We start from the raw sequence: 19497 nt of genomic DNA, 5'->3' as shown, positions 1-19497 counted from the left end.
TGCATGTTCTTATTTTATGACACACACTCACACACACACAGACACACACACAGACACATACACACACACACAGACACACACACACACACAAACACACACAAACTGTCTACCTGTCTTGTCTATGTGAAATTGCTGCATGTATAAGATCAGAAGGTAGAACACTTGGTGTTGTATAACAACTTTAGCAGATCTATCCTGGAGAGGACTTCCACTCTCACCATCCATCTCACTGGAAGTCCTACGATTAGTGTTCTTAGTCCATGAGATTTCCCTTCAATGTTAGCATATCATTTAGTGTTTTGCTCCATACCTCACCGTGACCAAGAGAGTCAACTAATTAGATCTCTGGAAGTTCTCAGAGACTGAGACACCAACCAGTGAATACACACGGGCTAGAACAAGCCTCTGGCACATATGCAACTCAGTCTCCATGTGGGCCCCCAACGACTGGAGCAGACTGTGGAATCCATTCCCCAACAGGGCTGCCTTGTCTAGCAGGAGAGTATGTGCCTATTCTGATGTAGACTTGACGCAACTGAGTAAGGAGATACTCAGGTGGGGTCCTACCCTTTCAAAGGAAAAGAAAGTTGGTGGAGGGTCACTGTGAGGGGGAATTGAGTGGAGGCCAGCATTTGGTATGTAAATAAATAAATAAATAAATAAATAAATAAATAAATATTTTAAAAAGGTCTTATACATAAGAATCATGCTAAATGTGCTCAGTAGAATGAATATATATGTACTAATACACATAATAGTCGTGTGTGTCCATGTGTATGTGTGTGCATGTATGTGTGTGTGTGTACTGTAAATGTGTATAAGGATAATTATAGAACAAACAGTGAATGGGAATGGAAGAATGAGAAGATTGTCGGAGTAGGAAGAGTGATGGAGATTTATGGCTCACAAGAAGGGTTTTCAAAAACATACAAACTTTTGAAAAAACAATAAGGGATTTTTAAAAATATATTTTTTTCGTATTCAATTTCCATCCCAGTATCAGCTCCCTGTCTCCTCTCCATCCCCTCTAATGTAGAACTTACCTACATTCCTCTCTCCTCTTCTCCATTGAGAAGAGGGAGCCCTCCTCTAGGTATTACCCTAACACCACCCCCTACCCACTCCCCCAGCATAACCCCCAGTCACTGCAGAACTAGGAACATTCTCTCCCATCAAGGCCAGACAAGGCAGTGACTGCATTGGGGGAATGAGATCCACAGGCAGGCAACAGATTCATGGAAAGCCCCCTGCTCCTGTTGCTGGGGACCAACCAGCTCATCTGCTACCTTCCCTGCCACAACAAGGGAATTGTAATGTGCATAAAATATAAATTATGGTGACAAAATAATTAAATAGCTAAATAAAAACCAAAATAATTAAAATAACAAAAGTAGAAGGAATCAATACAAAATTATCCATTTAGTTTCTTTTCTCCATTTACCCTCTCTTGATATAGTTGCTGAGTTTTTTCATTTTCTGTAAAACTGGCTGTGTCTTTTATAAGTAGATGATCGATCCAAGGAAAAGGTTTTTTTTTTTTTTTAAATCCAATAGATGACCAATTACATTGTTGTTATTGATTGATTTTTCTCACACAGTAGACAAAAGTTATTAGATCAAATAACAGAACCATAAAAACCATAAATATTTTCATGATAAAAATTGTAGCTTTTAGTTTGTACTTTCAACTGAGGGGGTGGTAATTTTGTAATATTACAAAAGTCTTTGAAATATTCCCAGTGAAGACATTAACTTTATTTTTATAAGACTACAGAGGAGCAATTATATTTAAAATGCTTTAGATTCCCTAAGGAAAGCATATCTTCATGGTATCTAATAATACTCTAGAGGATAGTATATAGTTTTGATAAGATTTAGATTTTATAGTGCATTTTTTCTTCGAGACTTAAAAATTTATAGTTCAGTGGCCAAAACAAGTTAATTGTAGTGTTGACAGGATGGTAACACAACTAGGATTCCATTCCTTATATTCAGTCTTTTGAATGATTTTATTACACAGCATTTCCCCTATTTTATTTCCTAATTGCATAAGCTCTAAAGCTATATAAATACGATAATACAAAAGCTGGAGATGTGCACACCAAATTGCAAACAAAATCTCAATTATTTTTCCCAACAGTAAAAGCAGAAATCTGTGATTTTCAGTGTTCCTTCCATAAATGAGATATTTAATGCATATTGTATTACTAGTTCCACAAAATTTAGGAACTCCTTAAAAACGTTTGGTAATTTTTTAAAAATAGGTCTGAGTGAATGAACCAAAGAGGCATCAGTGTTTAACTATCTTCCTGTGTATTGTTTTACACTAATCCACACAGTCAAACAAAATTTGTCTGCTATTTAATACTATTCCACTTATGTGGAAATTAATTTTTATTCTAAATTAGTTTTCTGACACTGTGAATTTTAACCTATTTATAATGTGTAAAGTTATTCTCACATTTAAATTTTTTTAAAAGAATGCATGGCTGACTTCTCTAAGCTGGTAAAAAAAAGATAATAAAATCTCCTGTCCAAATGATTCATAGTATATTATTATTAAATATCCAATTAAAAATATAGTATGTTACTCCACGTTATAAAAATGTATATATACTTTTAAACTATGTGTAAATATAAAAAAGCAGTATGTGGGCTCCAGAGATAGTTCAACTTAGCTCACGCAGTGCTGCTGCAGAAAGCCCAAGTTTAAATCATCATACCTACATAACAAACCTCACAATCCCCTGAATGTATCTTCAATCATGTAGTACCCTCTTCTGATGGAACCTGCACTCATTCATTCATATATACACATATACATAAATACATAAATAAATATATAAAAATAAAATATAAAAATTCTAGTGTGTGATGAGAATATGGTAGCTTGCAGTTAGGTCAGTGAGCAACCTTTTACCATGTAAACATATGTACCAGAGCCAATCTAAATTACCCATTTGCAAGCCTGGTGAGGTGGTACAGCTTTGCAATCCCAGCACTGGGAAGCCATCTGTCTTAGCTTAATTTGTAACTCGAGTCCTCATAATAGATTCATTTTGAACAACAAAATGACCACTGCTAACAAAATCTAAAGAAGGTACTAACTCCTGAGGAATACTGAGTCTCGCTCTCTTGTCTCATACACTCACATATATGTAAAGGCACACATATATGTGCACGTACACTATCTTCTGTACCCACACCCATGAGCAAATGCAAAAAAAAAAAAAAGCCAACTATAAAATAAGAAAAAAAATAATGAGCTCAGTTTTGAAGAGTTTTTAAAAGTTTATTTTCTCTATTAAAAATAGTTTTTCTATCATACAATACATCCAGACCACAGTTTCCCCTCCTCCAGCTTCCCAGCTCCCTCTAACCTACCCTCTCCTCCAGATCCACTTTCCTTCCCTCCTATCTTCCTATAGTATTGTGTCTTCTGCTCTAATATGAAGGGTTTTTCTTTGCCTTATAGTATCCTATTTTGTCATGTTCAGTTGTTGTCTCTTGGAAGCCTGCTCTCATTTCTGAAGACATTTTAATATTGCTCACCAGGATTCATGCTATAAAAACAGGCAGAGTCCTTAGTCATACTGTTTTCATTTTTTTCACATAATTATAAGTCTAACCTATACTAAGGCATCTTCATTCATCAACCAGGGCTTAGAAACCACTCAGTGTTAAAAACTCATAGACCAGAGACCAAGGGCAATCCAAGAACAGCATTATGAATCCAAGATTGATTTTGTCTTGATCCTGAATTACTTAATTTTCTCTAATATGAAAGAACATTGGGAAAAAAAAGCAGAATTTTATCTGTAAAATGGAGTTTATCTGATAATTTAAACATGATTGCCACTCAACTTTAAGCCAAAGATGGGGTATCTTAACTGAGTTAAAGCATGTTTTTAAGTTTTGATTCTACAGTTTTACATGTCACAAATCCAGCTTAACTCTTTTAATAACATAAGCACCTCCAGAGCCAAGTATTAATTTACTTACTTTCCATTTATTTTTGGTTTCTCTCAACAAATGTTTACTTATGGTCTACAATATTGAAATAAACGAAAGCAGTTAGTGTGGAAATGGAAAATATATTAAGGGTGAAGAAACTAATAGAACTCTAATGTCAAGATGTGGTGGCTAAAATTGTCTACTTCACAAGATCTAGAATTTAAATTGATAACATTCTGGGCACTCTTATTAGAGATTACACAAATTAGGTCAATGGAGTTAGGAAGATTCAGTTTAATTCTGAATGGAGCTGTTCTTGCTTTCTGGTTCTACACTAAATTAGAGACAGAGTGAGCTCAGCATGCTCATGGTTACTTTCTGCTGTGTACCTGTGTATCCAATGTGGTCAGCTGCATGAGTCTCCTCTTAATTCCCTCCTATTAAGGATTTATCTAAAGTGTGATTCAATACAAACATTTACATCCTTAGATGGATTTTTGTCAACTATTTTGACAGAAAACAACAAACACCAGTCTCATAGTAGACTTCTTTAGCAAGAATTGGATCAAGGATATAAAAATTCAGAGAAAAAAAGGCCATAACAAGGAATTTCAACATCTAGATTTTAAGTGAAGGGTTAGAGAATTGTAACAAATTGTTGTTATTGTTTGTTTGTTTGTTTGTTTTTTTTGAGAAAATGTCTTTTATATAATACAGGTCAGCCTAGATCTCCATGTGAAGTCTCAGCTTGCTTCATAATCATATTCATCTTGAATTAGTCCTTCCAAGGCTGTCATTACATACATGTGCCACCATGTAAAGCAGGAGGATGCAATTTTAACCTTCCTGCATGCAAACAACTTGGCCTGGCATAATTAGTACAGAGAAGTTGAAATACTCTGAGTCACAGACAACGGTTTGGTAAAACTCCCAAAGATTCTATGTTATGTACACAAATTTGGAATCGGACTTTAAGCAAATGCTATTAATATCAATTGGCAAATGAAGGTGTGAATTCAATTATTTAACTCAAAAATTATATACTAGATATAAAATATTCTGCAAAGTTATGGAGAAAAGAGTTAACTGGAATTCTAAGGAATGAAATACGTAATAAAAACTCAGAAGAAGACATCATTATAGAATGAAGAAGCAGATTTAAAATAATAATTATATACACATAGTAATGAGTGGATCCACAAAACAGTGAAGACTGTATCTGAAAGTGTGTAAAGAAAGTGTATCTTAACTAGTAAAGGAAGATATGCCTATGTCTCCAGACCAATGGAAATCTTTACGGTTTTTGATGAAAGGAAAATTGACTAAAATCCTAGGTGTGCAATGTATAGAATAATTTACAATATGCAATAAATCAAAATTAAAGAAAAGATGATCCTTTTCAGTATCTGTAATTTTCATTGTCAATTATTAAAATTAATATTCAAATGCAACCACTTTGTATAATATGCCTGACAGTACCATGGTCTCTAAAGGGTTTGTCTAGGAAAGAGTAAGGCTGTATGCCTCTCAGAATGATTCATTGTCAAAAAGAAGCTTGTTCATCAGACAGGCTGAATTTCAGAGTTATGTTTCAAGATTTTATTCGAGTTTAGTTCTGATAGCTACAGTGAAATTACACTTTAACTGTATCAGCATAGTCTTATTTCTTCCAGATTTTCATAGTATTGGTCATTATAAGTTATCCTTGCTATGAGTGGATATGCATTTAAGTATATACAATTAGAATATACATTAGGACTTGCTCTATGAGGCTGTTGTTTTGAAGGAAGCTCCTCTCCATTCTCAGTACTGACCTCAGTGCCCCTGTTGCTTTATTCAGAAAAGATGTCTTCATATATATCCACAAATAAAGCAGTTTCTAAATAAATGGCATTCTTATCTAGAATATACATTTAAGGTACAGTTGCTTTACATAAGATGAATAAAACCCTACTAATGATTAATATATGTTATATATTATAATAAATATAATAATAATAATATATAATACATATTAATCTCTGCCTTAAGAAGTTCATAGTAATTTTGATTCTGTTTTATGAACATATGTACTATCATGTGTCTTGCCATTTATACAGACATTAGAAAGAACATTTAAGAAATAAAGATCAAGGTTTTATGAAGATAATTTTCATAACAGATGAAATAGAAAGGGAACTGAGTTAAATGTACTGCTTACTATTTCTTTAAAGATTTAAAATATGCATACAATGCAATTTGATTATATTTACTCAACATTGGTATCCCTAGCTCTTCCTCCAGATTCATGCCATCTGCCTTCCCAACTCATGGTTTTTCTTGTTGTTGTTGTTTTAACTACCCACAGAGTCCAAATTGTGCTGCTCATATACACATGGATATGGCCCATTCACTGGGGAAACATCAACTAATTACAAGCCATATCTCCCACTACCATCAAGTGCCTATATCTCAGTAGCTAGGAATGTAAGCTTGGTCCCATTCTTCATGCTACAATGTAAAGTGTCTTGGCAGTATGCAGGTCTCTTGCCATTAACTACTGCTGCTCTGAGGTCATCAAAATTCAATCACGTGTAGACGTCATTTAACTCCTTCATCCTCAACATCTAACTCTTTCAATATTCCTTTCCCTCCCTGTCTCTTTCCATATTCCTTAAGTCTAAACCATGCAGGAATGGAACTTAATATAAATGTTTCTTTTAAGGCTGAACAATAACCAGACACTCTCTGCACTTGAATTATTTCTGAATATTTTTATATGTTAATTATAGTTCACTGAACAAAAAATTATAGTTAACTGAACAAAAAGCTTCTGATAAGGATGAAAAGGCTATTTGATAGTGTATACATTTGGCAAAATATTAATAGAAGTGTCTTGCCCTGTGGCCTCTGAGCCCCTCAGTCATGGCTACTTGGCTAGATTTGCAGTACTATGCATGTGTTTCCTCCTGTGAATCATCCCTTAAATCCATGAAGAATGAAGTTAATTACTCCAATAACACATATGTTCCTAATACACCCATGGTCATATCTTGCCAAGCAAATCATGATTGCCATTAAGCATGTGGGGGTGAACATTCTGGAAACATGAATTCCAGAACATTCCAGAATGTTCACCCCCATAATGTGGTAGCATGTTTCAGTACCATAAAAGCTAGAAGGGAGGGGAGAAATTTCTTGTTAGTACCAACTTGATTTCCCCATTTTTTTCTTACCAAGATTTTGATGACTACAGTAGTGGGGTCTTGCTATCAAGTCTGGGAGACAATCAAAAGCAGTCTAATAGTCTCTGTTGTTTTGTGTGGCTTTTTAAAATGAGCAGTCTAAGTTAAACACATAATCTAATGTTTCTATTGTAAGATATGTATGTGAGTTAAACCATTTGACATTTCTATTTCTGAATGTGTATTACCTTACCCAGTACATTTTTCTCTTCTCCTGTATGTTTGCTTGCAAGTTTCACAATTTCATTTTCCTTCTCCGCTAAATAAAATTTCATCATACGTGGGCACCGTAATTTCATTTTACATTTATTAGCTAACAGAGTAATCACTGGGTCCATGGCTTATCTATTGTGAAGGGAGAAAATAATCATGAATTGGCATTTATCTTTGTAGTTGGAAGTAACATTTGAATATATCATTGGAGTGTTGCCATAGGTTATATGGTAGATCTAAATGAATAGTCTGTGAAACCTCTGCACTGATTTCCACAGTATCTGCAAGAGTTTATACTCCTTGCAATGGTACAAAGGCCATTTTCTCCACATCCTTACCAGAATTCCTTGTCATTTGTTTTCTTGATGTTAGGCATTGTGATTGAGGGGAATAGTTTCAATTTACATTTTATAACAGCTAAAGATACAAAACACCTTTAAGAACATTTCTTATTTATTTGTACTTCTTCTTTTGAGGAATCAGTTTAGTCCATTCCATGCCAAACTTTCAATTGTCATTAGTGAAGGCACACAGTGGTAGGATATACTGAAGAAGGAGAGTTAAAAGGATTATGAGTTCAAGACCGGCTTGAGTTACACCTTTGTGGCTAAAGAAATATTTCTTTGAAATAGAAAATATTTCAGACTTTGTTCTTAATCTAAGATTTATGAATTTAAAAAAGTGGTTCCAGTCAAAGGCCTTATTTATAAGAAGTAGTATTTGAAGTGTGTAGGAAAAATTCAAATCTTAGAAAACATAACAATATAAATTGAATATTATTATTAAAAAGGATCATTAGAAGCCACACACCCTGAAGTAGGTTTTATTATTTACTCACTTTTTCAAAAATGATTCATTCCAGCTGGGTGGTGGTGGTGCACGCCTTTAATCCCAGCACTTGGGAGGCAGAGGCAGGAGGATTTCTGAGTTTGAGGCCAGCCTGGTCTACAGAAAAAAAAAAAAGTGATTCATTCCATGTACTAGAGATGAAACCCCACAAGCACTGTCAGACAGCTCAGGCAGAGCACAAATCAGAAAGGAGAGGACCTTCTTTTATACCAGATCACATAATCTATTCTTGGGAAATTACATTTTTTGAGGATTATTACAGTAACACAAATAGCAGAAACTCTGGTTTCAAACACAAAGCCAGTTTCTCTTTAAAAAGCAACAAACACAGTTATTGAAAAGAATATTTTATAACTGTCAAAATTGATGAGACTCCTTAAGAAATTCACTAAAATAAGTAGGAATTTTGTGGGTAGGAGAGAGGAAAGATCATATACTTAGCACTGGAGGGGAATAGCTGATGGTTTCAATGCATGTGGCCACTTATGGACTATGACATAGCTGATGAACCATGAGATTATCTCCAAAAGTGCAATGGTTTTGCTTCTCTCTCATTTATGAAGTTAAAGTTTTATAATCTTTATAAAGATTATAAGTGCATGTAGTTGAAATGATACTTATATATTTTTTCAATGATATACAAGATCAACAGTGTAAAGAAAGTCACTCATTCAACATTTCTGTAATACATTTCAAAAGTCACTTCCTTCACCCTGTACTTATGAATTACGCTTTGTTAAGTAACTTAACATAAATGGCAGAGATGTTAATTTCATTTGAGCATCACACCAAATTGTGAGAAACCATTAAGATAATAACACTTTCTATATATTTGTCATATCGGCTTCTAAGAAGCATTACAATAATCATTGTCTTTTAAGTCTATGAGTTGACAAAAATCTGTGTGAAATTAAAAAAATATATCGCCAAAATAAAATTGGCACTAAAAAAAAATAATAGAAAGAAAGAAGGCAATTAATTCAGCCAAATGTTTTAGTAGATGTCAATATTGTGACTTGAATAATTTAGCTTATCCAAATGTGAATTTAGAAAACAATCATAATAAATTTTGTGGGTTTTCATTCTCTTTCCAGTGCTTGTATAACTTTGGGCCTAGAAAAATACCCATCTTTCTTATAAACTTCAGAGAATATTGAATTTCTCACATAATAGTATAACTTTTTTTTTCCGATACAGGGTTTCTCTGTGTAGCCCTGGCTGTCCTGTTACTTACTCTGTAGACCAGGCTGGCCTCGAACTCAGAAATCCGCCTGCCTCTGCCTCTCAAGTGCTGGGATTAAAGGCGTGCACCACCACCGCCTGGCTATAGTGTAACATTTGAATAGCGCATTTGCTATGTTTGAAATATTCCTTCCTACACAATTCTTGTACCACCAATAAGATTCCATTATCATTATCTCTAGTTTATCAGAAAAGTTGTTCATATAATAAAAAATCCCTAATGGTGGTCTTAAACATTCTTGCCCCTAACTACATAATGGCACTTTATTTCTCCTTTTTTTATTGGATATTTTATTTGCATTTCAGATGTTATCCCTTTACCCCATACCTCCCACCATCCAGGAACCCCCTATCCCATCCCCCTCCTCCTTTTTCTATGAGGATGTGCCACCACCTACTCCCAACTCCTACCTCCCCACCCTTGAATTACCCCACACTCAGCATCTAGCCTTCTGGGACCAAGGATCTCTTCTCCCACCTATGCCCAACAAGGCCATCCTCCCCTACCTATACAGTGGGAGCCATGGGTCTATCCCTATGTACTCCCAGGCTGGTGGTTTAGACCCTGGGGAGCTCTGGTTGGTTGGTATTGCTGCTCTTCTCAGGAGGCCACAAACTTTTTCAGCTCCTTCAGTCTTCTCTCTAACTCCTCTATTGGGAAGCCCTTGATCAGTTCAGTGGTTAACTGTGAGCATCCACTTCTAAATATGTCAGGCTCTGGCAGACCTCTCAGGAGACAGCTATATCAGGCTCCTGTCAGCATGCACTTCTTAGCATCCTCATCAGCATCTGCCTTTGGTGATTGCACATGGGATGGATACCCAGATGGAATGGTCTCCAGACAGTCCCTCCTTCAGTATCTGTCCCACACTTTGTCCTCATATTTGCTCCCTTGAGTACTTTGTTATTCCTCCATAATGGCACTTTTACAATTATATATAAAAAATCAGGTGATTAGTAATGATTTATTTTGTTTTCAAATAATTAAGTATACCTTTATGGCCCTCTGAATGCACTACATTTAACACTACATCATGCTTATCTGCAGGGAGGACATTTAATAAGAAAGTAAGTAAAAAAAATTCATCTTTCTTATAATACAAACAAGTCACACTCTTTTTACCTATAACACAATGTAAATTGAGACCCTCAATATGTCTTCTATTGATGAATATGGACATACATATATATGTATATACATGTATATACACATATATACATACATATCATATTACTATAATTTTAACACTGCTTTTCCTTCAAGCTTTTCTTGAAACAGTTACTATAATTGTGTCCCCAAATTAAATATATTTATTGAAGTCATTTCCCGAGCCTTGAAAAATATGTCTTGCTTTGATATAAATTCTACACCTTAAATAATTATGAAAAGAACCTCATAAAAAGTACAAAGCCGAAGACTAGTCAAATGGCATTGCCACTCACGTTTGTTTGGGCCAACCTGTGTCCTAATCCTGGGGTGATTTCAGCTGCATTTAATTTTCTAATGAGATTCATATTTTTTATTCCATTTTATTTTTAATAACTAAGTATTTTATATGCCTTTTTGATTTTTCTGATGGTACTAATAGAAAATATGATATTTTAAAAAGTTAAATGCACAATATGTAAGAAATTATTTTTTGGTTTTTTTTTGTCTATTTTTGATATTGCAATTTAATTACAAAGTTTCTTTCCTTCTAAAATTTAATTTCATGGTTCATTCTGTTAATTGTTATTGAATGCATATGTGGCTTTCTGTATACCCATATACTATTAACTATAACTTAAGTCCATATAATGTTACTTTCCTGTATATTTTCAAGGTTGTCCAATAGCCACAATGCAGCCATTTGATATACTTTTTCCTGAAAAGGACCTCTTCTTCCTTTTCCAGATTTAATAACTTTCATTTAGTGCAGAGTTGTTCCCTCATGAACTTTACCCCCATCTCAACTTGGTATGTTTGCTGATGTTACCTTGTTCAGCTCACTTTTAGGTGGCCATGTTGGTGAGAATTCATGGCTATAGCTTTGTATGTTACCAGGAAGTTCAATCTCACAGAAATCCCCCTACTTCTCTGGCTTTTACAGTCTTTCCACCCAGTCATTCACAATGATCCCTGGTTATGTGAGGGAGTGTATTGTAATGTATCCATTGGGACTGGGCTCTAGATTTTTATTGGTTGTGGTTTTGTGGGTTTTTTTTTTGTAGTGGCTTTTATCTGTTGCAAGAAATTTCCTTAATGGGGTTGAGGCTACACTTATCTGTGTATATAATAACCAAAGTTTATACATTGTTGATAATAAATGAGTGGTTGTTGATTTTCTTTTAGTATTAATTTTTAATAGACATGTCAATTCTTGTTAAGTCTCACCAAAATTTAAGTACAACATTACATATATAAGTGTGTGTGCAATTATTAATTAATGTTAATTGTAGGGTAGGGACTACATGTAAGTTCATCCAAGCCAGCTCACAACTTTAGGTGAATTTTTGAAAATAATTGCAGGGTTTTTTTAAAAACCACTTTATTAGTTAAGTTTCTCATTGATTGTACCAGATACCACATTAACTTAAGGGATAAAGGATTTGTTTTAACTCAGTTTCCATGGGTCTAATTTGCCATAGTGATGAAGGCATGTGCTCACATTATATTTTCATTGACTTCTTCTTTTTTATTCTATCTGGAATACTGATTGTCCTATGTGGTGTGAATATCCACATTCAGAATTATTTTTCTCTCAGTAAAATCCCTAAAAAAAAAACTCTAAGCAATCACAGAGGTGTGTCTTCTAGGCAAGTCCATACTAATTATCTGCATGTTGTGAAGAAATATAATTTGTATTCAGAACAAGTAGCTAAAATTCACATGTTTACTAATGTGTACAAATTCTCTCTTCCTTATAGGTAGAAAATGATGACCTGTGCTAATCTACACTGACAACTTTGGATGCAATGGCTGCCCCTGTGTTTCCACCGACGAATAAGATGTAAATATGGTCTGACCTTTCCCTGATGGACAACTAAATCATGGACAGACTAAATGACTTACTTTGGACTGTCCTTCCAAAACATGCTTTGTCTTCTCTCTTGAGTGCATACTGAGCTCCTGTAGGCCACGAAGACAAAAAGGACTGTGAACAGGAAGTGATCTTACAATGAGAATTACGAGCACATCTTGCATCTGTCCAGTCCTCGTGTGTCTCTGTTTTGTGCAGAGGTGTTATGGAACTGCTCATCACAACTCCATTAAGGTGACCAGAAACCAAACCAAACACACTGATGGGGAAACTGAAGTACACCATCGTCCTAAGAGAGGATGGGTATGGAACCAGTTCTTTGTTTTAGAAGAGCATATGGGACCAGATCCACAGTATGTTGGAAAAGTAAGTTTGTTTTGATTTCTTTGGACTTGTTAGTTTTTTTTTCTTCTCTTGAGGAATCATGGGGTGAGATGAAGGAGCTGGAAAATGAATAAAGAAATAAGAAACATGCAGCACATTATAGGAAGCTGTTCCTTAGCTTGGAAAACCCAAACTAATTATAGAAAACAAGCATTGTCCTGCAGAATACATCTGTTAAAAAGTGATGTACACACACTGAATTATATTCCTACCAATGTTGCCATTTTTTCTTTTAATGAAGGTAGATTTAATTCTACATACAATTAGATACATTTGTCTTATTACCATACATTTATATTAAAATTTACCATTTTTTCAGATTGTTCCACTGTTGTTGTTCTATACTTTGTGTTTTACTGGCTCATGGAAAAAAAAGTTAAAGTACCAATCTATTTCCTAATGTTTAATATTTATTTCATTTGTTAAGATATATACTTAAGTCACCTTTTAAAGTACATGGAGATCATTGTCTTACATCTAATAAGAATTTTAACATTTATATTGCTTTATGGTCAACATAGGCTTAATATGCATGACAGTGATAAAAATCAGAAAAGATTGTAGTTAGCATATTATTAATAATATGAGATCAAGTTACATTCCTTTAAAAATGGTGACTTGTCAGACATCTTGATACATCACCTTCTATCTAAAGGAGAAAACGAAGTGGAAAAGCTTAGTACTGATTATTTCTTGATTTGTGGCAGCAGCTGCACATAAGTCTGTTTAACTCTGTCAGAGGAAACAGCTTGTACACAACTTGGATCACTGACTGCAGGCTCAGCTCCTTTCTTCTCCCTGATGACTATTTATTTTTGTTTTATCACTCCTTATTAAAACAATAGTCCTTGATCCAGAGCACAGTACCCTCCGTGCATGCTGGCTGTGCAGGGTCATAAGCAATCTGTTCTATAGCATGCCATTCAGAAGCTGCAGTGCAGCTGTGGTGTTTGTTGTCCACAGAGGCTGAACGATCCATGTACAAAGCATAGAAAAAGACATGAACCAATTTTATGGTATACACATATGCGTATCAAAATGAAACAAATGGCTCACTTTTATTGTGTGCTTTTGCTTTGCGATGTGTTCCATGCAATTATAAGCATAGGAATATTAAAACATAGCATGATGAAATTCAAATGGTTGGTTATAAACTTCTATTCCATTTTTAAATATTCTTCTAATTTTTGAAATAGAGGCAAAACAGAAGAAACAAAAATTTTGTCTTTTGGGGTCAAACAATAAATATATCTTGTTTTTTAAATATGCATATCTAATGTTAATTTAAATAAATGTGAAAATAATATAATTTTCAAGAAAAGATGTGACGACTTTTCATTTCCTTTTTGGCATAACTAGGTAAACAAAGATGATGCCTCAATGAAAGAATTAGTCCTAAGTACTTTGGGACACAGTGCTCAGCTTGTGGAGTTATCCTTCAGTGGCTTGTGTTTCACAGGAAAAGTTTCATGGATAAAGGATTATCCTCAAAGATGTGGCCACTTACAGAATCAACAACATTTCTTCAGTTGCATATGATCCCTGGCAGTTTGGATGCAATGGTCATAGAATCTGTGACAGGGTTTTTAGCATTGCTAAATAGTTGAAGTAACTAATGAAAGCACTTAGAACAAAATTATCACTAGTGAAGGGGTGTATTCTTCAACAGGAGAGGCTTGAGAGGTAGACATTGTTTACTGTCCTCATAATTTCCATATTAGTTTGGTAAGTGCTGAGCAACTGAAGTTGTCTATGTTTCGCCACTGTTGGGTGGAATGATATAATGAAGACACAATTTAATTAATATACACAAAATATCTTTCTAAAATAGGATTCTAATTTATTAATTATAGAAATTTCATATACATCTTTAGATCTTCCCCCTTTGAGTGGTATAGTATTATTAATAGCAAAAGTGAAGTGTCTGTCTGGACAGGAATGAACAGATAGGGTTTCAAAGTGTGGAATTTTGAAAATATGGTATTATTTTTCAATGAAGATTTTGTGTATCTTTTAAACAACATTTTATTTGTTGGAAATAAAGTCGATAATATTTTATTATGTTTTGATGATTCCATTCTTTTTTTAATTACTTGATTTCTTTATTTTGAATTTTTTGGTGTTTTCTTTTTCTCCTCTTTATTGAAATTAAATCATTTTAACATAATGTATCTGGACTAGGCTTTAGCATAGCTCTACTTCTAATTCCTCCTCAGATACCCTCCCATCCTGATCAATCCTCTCTCTGTCAATCATTAGAAAAAAAGAGACTTCTAATGAATAATAAAAATAAAATGTAATAAAATAAATCAAAGATGATAATTAAGTCCATTACATGTTATCTTCTACACAATATTTTGATGCCTTTTATTTTAAAATAACATTTTTAATAAATTTTATACATCCTTACATTGAAATATACTTCATCCACTTCTCCCTCACGAAGTCCTCCTACAAATTTTATTTCTTTTCCTCTTTTTCAGAGTTTTCTTTTCTTGTCTTTATGACCCTCTGAGACTAACTACCACCCATGTGTGGGCATCTATCTCATGATGTTTTATCAGTGGTAATAGTTATGATAATAGTAGTTGGGGTATACATATGCATGAGACCATACATATGATCATGATAAATATAGCTACCCACTGGGGAAAAAATCTTCCTCCATGAGCAGGTATTACCTTCCAGTGTCTTCTTTTGCTTTTTTAGTTATTATTGGGGCATAAAGTCTAAATGGAATTTTATTATCTTCATCTTGTTTAGGTCTTATGCAGGCAACAAAAGAGACCGCGACTTCATGTTTGTGATATCCATGTCAAGTCTGGAGACCATGTTTCTGAGGATTTCTCATTCTTTTGCTGCTCATATTATTTTAAAGTTTTCTGATCCATGCTTGTATGATAAAGATGTAGAATGTAATTCTGTGCACAAGGTCTTTCAAAAATTTATTTAATCACTTTACATCCTAGTAACAGCCCTTCTCTGTCCTTGTCTCCTAGTCTCACCCTTACAAATCCATCTTCCATTGCCCCTCCCCTTCTCCTCAGAGAAAGAGGATCCCCCACTGGGATACCATCCACCTTGGGATATCCTCTTTCACTGAGTCCCAACAATGCCATCCAGGTAGGGGATGGGGATTCAGTGGTAGGGAACAGAGACCAATACAACCACCACTCCACTTGTTAGAGGACCCATGTGAAGAACAAGCTGCATATTTGCTACAAATGTGTAGGAGGCCAAGGTCTAGCCCCTGCATGCTTCCTGTTTGGTGGGCCAGCCACTGTGAGCCTCCAGGGTCCCAGGTTTGTTGACTCTTTAGGTCTTCTTGTAGTGTCCTTGACCACTCTGTTTTGCTCAATTCTATGCTACACTCTTCAACACTCCCCAAGTTCCTCCAGATGTTAGGCTGTGGGTCTTTGAATAAGACTTTATCCGCTGCTGGATGAAAACTCCCAGGATGCTAGGTTTCTGTCTGCAAATTTTATTCCTGCACATCTTGTAGGCAAGATCAATTTTGAGTTCAATTTTTTTTTTGAGTGACTAATGTCCTGCTCCCTCCTCTGGAAATCCCACTTGGCCACAGGAGGTGCAGTCTCTATATCCCCATGGTCGGAATCTCACCTATGGTCACTCCTATAGAATCCTTGTATCCTCCCTTGTCCCAGACCTCCAGCTAGACCCAGACATGTTCCTCCGCACTGATTTCCATTCTCACTCCCAGCCTTCTCCCACTTTTTTCCCCAACACCTGAGTATCCCCTAGAATTCCCTTCCTTACTGCTCCTCCCCAGATCCATCTAGGTACCTACCTTTTATGACTCTAGTTTTTCCTTCTAAGTTAGATTTGCATATTCTTCCTTGGGACATCTTTTTTAACCAGTTCATTAGGGTCTGTGGATTGTAGGTTTTTTTTCCCCTTCATTTTATGACTAATTTCCAATTGTAATTGAGTACATGTTATACAGGTCTTTCTGTCTCTGAGGCACCTCACTCAAGATGATATACTAAAGTTCCATATAGTTGCCTGCAAAATTCAAGATGTCTTAGCCTTGATATCTGTTGTCTCATATGGTTTGCATGAGGCCTTTCTGGCTTTTTTAGTCTCTGATGAAAAGTAAGGTATAATTCTAATTGGTCTTCCTTTGTATGTTACTTGTCTCTTTTCCCTTGCACCATTTAATATTCCTTTTTGGTCTGTACATTTCATGTTTTGATTATTATGTGGCAGGAGAATATTCTTTTTTGGTCCAATCGATTTCATGTTCTGTAAGCTTTTTATAATTTTGTAGGCATGTCTTTCTGTAGGTTGGAGACATTTTTTTCTTTCTTTCTTTCTTTTTTTTTTTTTTAATATTTTGGGTCTTTGAGATGGCAATCTTCTCCTTCTTCCATTCCTAATGTTCTTATGGCCTGTCTTTTCATAGTAATTCAGATTTCCTGGATGAACTTCTTTGAGTCAATATTTTCTTTAACTGATGTATCAATTTCTTTTATCTTATCTTCTAAGACGGATTTTTTTTTTCGTCTCTAGTATTCTGTTGGTGATGCTTGTGTCTGTACTTCCTGTTCTCCTGCCTAGGTTTTCAATCCTCAGGATTGCCTCAGTTAGTGTTTTCTTTGTTACTTTTATTTCCATTTTCAGAAAATGGAAATTTCCTCTTTTCATTTTATTTTTTCCTCTTCAAAGTACCCTATCATCTTCATCATCTTCATACAATTAGATTTAAGGCCTTTTTTTTTTTTTCCTCTTCAGGTATGTTACAATGCCAGGGTTTGCAGTAGTAGGATAGCTGGGTTCTGATGGTGCTGTATTTTCCTGGCTTTTGTTGATTGTGGTCTTACACTGATCTTAGCTCTCTGGTTGTTCCTGATATAGGCTGGCTTGGTAGTTCCTGATGGCTTCAGGCTTCTGTGATTGCAGGTAGAGATGGTAGTCCCTGGTGGCAGCAGTCCTCTGGGGATGCAGGCAGAGCTATGGCTTTGGAATGGAGTAGAGGTCTGGACTAGAAAATGGAGTGCTGGTCACTTGGTCTTTGATTCTTAGGACCTTGAGAAGATAGCATCTCTCCTGGACTGCTGCTCCTTGCAAAAAGAAGCTTATCTGGCTGAAGAACAGGTCGATGGGTGTATGTATTAATATTTAGAAGACAGTTTGACAACATCACCATTTAGCAAAATAAAAAAAAAAATGGCACAGAATACCATAGGGTTTGTGACAATCTGTCCTGTAGTTTATCATTATTATAGTGCTAGGCATGAAATTTATTTTGTTGCATAGCCATGAAATACAATGAGGGAGCTCTTTCCTGTAACCATCCTGCCATTATTTCACAAGTGAGCAGACCTTGCCAGGCTGGTCAGTGTGTAGTATGGAGGGTCCAGCTTGAGATCAGATTACTTTGTTTGGTTTGTTTTCCTTCCCAGCAGCCTGTTTAGCACCTTCTAGTACTGTTAGAGCTAGGTCTCAGGGGGATTTTCCTGATCAGTTTGGAAATTTTATCTCTAAGTCATACACTCAATAGAAGCTGTATCTTCAGCAATAGCATCTTACCATGTAATGGTTGATAACCAAAACCATTGCCAATAGCCTGTGTTGTTTTGGAGACTTCTGGACTATAAGTAACCACAAACTCATAGGAGGTATTCCATGAGGTGCACTGAAATTTCATGTCTTTTGAGAGGATAATTGTTCATGGATGTAGAAAAATTGTGTTCAAACTCCTTTTTACGATTTATTTTAAAGTTCTATTACTAAATAGTGACTTTACACAGTACTCCTTGACACATAATTTTAATAAATTTTGATTAAGACTGACTAATCTTTCTTCTCTTCTAACCTGTCTCATCATTCATATGACATATTCATTCATATGTCATTCATTCATATGAATGTTCAGTATTCTCTCTTCTTCTTTCATGTCACATGGACTCTTCTATGTGTCCTGCAATATTTTTGGTTGTGGTGGCGGTTGTTTTGATTTTTGTTTTCTTTAGTTTGGTTTGGTTTGGTTTTTTGAGATAGGGTTACTCTCTGTGTAATAGCTCAAGATGTCCTGGAGAAGCTTTGTAGACTAAGCTGACCACACACTCACAGATATTTGTCTGCCTCTGCCTCCTAAGTGCTGGGCTTAAAGGTGTGTGCTACCATGCCCAGCACCATGTTTTTTTCACTATATTGAATGATAGGAGGCTTCTACATAACTCATTATGATTCTCTCCTCTAAGCTATACATTTTTCCTTATTGGGTATAATTTTTCCATGCCACTTTCTGCTTAAACCTTAGTACCTCCAATATTTTACCTTCCTACTTTCATTTTTTTCTATAATCTATTATCCTTAGTTTTAATGTCTAGCACTCTGCTTGTTTCTGGTTTTAATCCACATTAAACAAACAAAACATTTGACTCTAGTATCTAAATATGATAGGGACCATGTGATGTTTTTATTTCTCTTTTATATTTTCTTTTAGTGAAAAAAGCAAACAAGTTTATTTTTTAATATTTGTATATGACTATTGTATACATGGTACATGTACATATTTAAATAATGGTTTATGTATTTTAGGGTAGAATAATATATCTATTTTTCTTTACCTTCAGTTTGCTTATGTT

At 35.0% G+C, this 19497-nt stretch overlaps 1 protein-coding gene across 6 annotated transcripts in view; it reads left to right on the top strand.

Annotated features, from left to right (window-relative positions):
* The window catches only part of Cdh18 (cadherin 18), a 796539-nt gene that overhangs the window by 531579 nt on the left and 245463 nt on the right, over positions 1-19497 (top strand). For all 6 annotated transcript variants that reach the window (XM_076916405.1, XM_034523568.2, XM_034523569.2 and 3 more), the window contains one exon: positions 12390-12868. In XM_076916405.1, coding sequence (XP_076772520.1) covers positions 12641-12868 — 228 coding nt within the window. In that variant the 5' untranslated portion in view covers positions 12390-12640. The remainder of the gene's footprint in view (positions 1-12389; positions 12869-19497) is intronic.

This window comes from Arvicanthis niloticus, chromosome 19 (assembly GCF_011762505.2).
Source record: "Arvicanthis niloticus isolate mArvNil1 chromosome 19, mArvNil1.pat.X, whole genome shotgun sequence".
NCBI classification, from domain to species: domain Eukaryota; kingdom Metazoa; phylum Chordata; class Mammalia; order Rodentia; family Muridae; genus Arvicanthis; species Arvicanthis niloticus.
Note: the sequence above shows the minus strand (reverse complement) of the source record. Positions and strands in the feature narration are given on the sequence as shown.